This window comes from Typopeltis vanoorti, chromosome 11 (genome assembly GCF_054136105.1).
Source record: "Typopeltis vanoorti isolate ZY-2024b chromosome 11, IOZ_Tvanoo_1.0, whole genome shotgun sequence".
Taxonomy (NCBI): domain Eukaryota; kingdom Metazoa; phylum Arthropoda; class Arachnida; order Uropygi; family Thelyphonidae; genus Typopeltis; species Typopeltis vanoorti.
In genome coordinates, this window is record NC_143559.1 from 23,487,965 (window position 1) to 23,490,932 (window position 2,968).

Genomic DNA, 2,968 nt, shown 5'->3' on the forward strand with positions numbered 1-2,968 from the left:
CAAGAGCTTTGAAGAACAAATATAACACCGAGTCAGTCTCTTATTAGGTATGTTCCAGCAACACTACATGAATGCAAAATTACTTTCGCAGGCAGGGCTGAACAGAATATTTAAATAATACGAATAAGAATTAATAAACAATCACAAAGAAATATCAGTTTGATCATATTTTGTGATTTATTATTTATTATTACTCTTGACTGCTTACAAAAAAAAAAAAAAAAACATTGAAACTAAAAGCCTTCACTTTAGAGAAATTACTGTTTGGTCTTGAACAATTGCTTCCGTTTCTTAGCAGATTTACTCTTGGCAATTTGAACATGAATTTCTTTCCCGTTGCTTCTGTTGCGAATTTCTATATAGACGGAGAACAAAATTGGTATTTTTACTTTCCTGACAGTCAGCCGTGTTAATCTCCATTTTTGCCTTAATCATCATTAAATTGTTACAGAGTAATCTAATATAAACTTCGATGCATTTGAATTAGGAAAATGAAGACAGATGTGATCCATTAAGAAATATGAATATTAATTAAAGAGATAATTTCATTTAGTAATTATCAACTGAATGGATCCATAATGGGTTTTTCCATAATACAAATTATAAACAGACATTATGAACTAAGTGTAAACATGTAGAAATAGTCCTTACATGGAAGTCTAATTTGCTTTTATTAATTTGTTTTAAACTCTACTGAGTATCCATCAAAGTATTTCAGAAGAATGTAAATCATTTGGATGCATTCTGTTGTGCATGTTGTTTTTTTTTTTTTTTGTTGGTGGTTCTGGTTCTTTAAAAAAAGTGCAGATTAAATTAAGCTCTTACTGGAGAAAAAAGAAACAAACAAAAGCAAATGGTATTGTAAATTTTTTTAATCACCGATATTAAAGTAATAATCACTAAAGAATTTAGGAATATTACAAATAAATTACACTGATTATATATATATATAGGAAACTGTACAATTTCGAAGAAATATGAATCCATCGAATTTTGACTCTGCTCCCTCAAGGAACTTTCTTCTTCACGTAAAATGAATCCCAGTTTTGTGCATCCTCGCATCAGAATTCCAGGTACACACCGGGTTTCAGTACAACTGTGGTGATCAGGATCAGATGTTTATTACTAGACTATTTCGATGTAAAAAATGCATACTTTCCTTGGGAAAACCACAAAATGACTCCAAAATTCGTATCGCCAAAAAGGCAAGTTTAGTTTTAGAAGTAACCTGATCATGCAGACATCGGAGCTTTTATCTATGAATCAGGTCACCTACTGAGCGCAAAGATCAATATCTGATCGACAGTGATGTGATGAGACTGTTCGTATCAGTGAAAGTATGAATTTCGATTTGTTCTATCACTGCAGCTCACTGAAATCCGACATCTGCCTCATTGCACTTTGAAATATGGAGGGCTTGAAAAATTGATATATCGGGATTGTCTTATAAGTAGGATAAAGCCCTTTCTTCTTTCCTTTCTCTCCAACAACTCCTTTTGTGAATCCATCCCACGATTTTCCCTCTAATGCTTCATATACCAAAGCGAATTCATTTTCCTTACGAATATAATCTCCTATATTTAGATGAAGTTCACTTTTCGTTACCGCTTTGTGGGGGTAGAGTACCTTCCTTTGTGGAGGCTGAACAAATGCATAATGATACGGGACATCCAGGGAATGTACAGACGCTGAGGAATTTCCATCTCCAGATCCGTGCTTTAGTTCATAAGCCAAACGACATAACTTGTAAAAACAAAATAACATTGTAATTATTGTTAATTCAATGGCAAATAGAAATCACTTAATTTGTTCAAAAATCCACAGACATGGAAAGAAATGCATCAACAGCTTACCCCAGATGAAAGGGTACACACGATGAAATCTGATTCTGACAACAGAAACACATCCACCAGAAGACTCCATAAAGACGAGTTGCTATATCGTGTTGTTAAATTGAAGGCCACATTTGCACCATCGAGGAAATAGATGAAATCATAATTCTGAAAGCTAATAAACAAAGAAAAAAAAGGTAGAGTCAATTGAACGATATTACAGTAATATACAATTGTCCATAAAGCAGCGGCCTTTTGATAAGTCGATTATTTTACAGAATACGGAAATTATTTCCGTATTCTGTACCTTAGACCAGGCCTTCTTAAACTTTTTCCACTCGTGAACCCCTTTTCGCACGAGACATTTTTACGCGACCCCTGGTATATGGGTATATAAACTAGGTATACAATTCAAACATTTACTGATAATAAATCATAAAGAAATTTATTTTAAAACTTTGGTATACATATAATTTTACCATTTATTAAAGAGGAAAGCAAATTTGCATACGAATGAGATGGATGAGCTTGTTTATTTTTACATAAAGAATTAAATCTTGGCTGAATATTTGATACTGCTGGACGTAGAGAATCTTCAACTTTTTCCGAGTTGATCGATATTTTGATTTTATAATCGTCAATGCAGAAAACTCCGCATAAATACGTAGTACAAAATGTCAGAAGTATGTTTAGGGTCATTTGAGAAATTGTTAGAAATTCCAAAGCAGAAATTCATTTAACGATTTTTTAAGAAACTCAAGTTTTAAACGTGAGTCGCTTGATAACTCGGCAAATTCTTCTAGAACTTTTAATGGCAGATGACTGCCGTTTTTGATTTCAATTGAGTATAGTTTATGAACCCAATTTAGAATTTTTGAATCAAAATTTGAACGGAAGTATTTCTGAAACTGTGTCTCCAGACACTTCAGATGATCAATTATAACTCTTACAATTAAATATTTGGGAAGATTATTTTCAATTATAACATGAATTTCTAAACAACGATTTTCCACCCTATTCTTCATTATGTTAACTTTTTTAGTAAAACTTTCAATTTTATCTTTTAACATAAATACAATGCTTGCCTTGAAGCAACATGTTTAAATCATTGAAAGTATGAATTTCGATTTGTTCTA

General features: G+C 32.2%; 1 protein-coding gene across 1 annotated transcript; it reads right to left on the bottom strand.

Annotated features, from left to right (window-relative positions):
* Positions 1-1,045: 1,045 nt before the first annotated feature.
* On the bottom strand, positions 1,046-2,857 carry LOC150101370 (alpha-(1,6)-fucosyltransferase-like). The gene is made up of 3 exons (XM_090400781.1): positions 2,574-2,857; positions 1,854-2,007; positions 1,046-1,743 (listed from the first exon to the last, which is right to left on the bottom strand). Exons 1-3 carry the CDS (start codon positions 2,855-2,857, stop codon positions 1,360-1,362), a joined length of 822 nt encoding a protein of 273 aa, XP_090256907.1. The 3' UTR covers positions 1,046-1,359.
* Between the last annotated feature and the right edge of the window lie 111 nt (positions 2,858-2,968).

Excerpts from the sequence above, each read along its gene's own strand:
- LOC150101370 (XM_090400781.1), bottom strand. The coding sequence starts at position 2,857 with ATGAAGAATAGGGTGGAAAATCGTTGTTTAGAAATTCATGTTATAATT. Across the intron at positions 2,008-2,573 it reads CTTGAGTTTCTTAAAAAATC|CTTTCAGAATTATGATTTCA; the intron begins GTTAAATGAATT and ends TTTGTTTATTAG. Across the intron at positions 1,744-1,853 it reads TGTGTACCCTTTCATCTGGG|TTATGTCGTTTGGCTTATGA; the intron begins GTAAGCTGTTGA and ends TGTTTTTACAAG.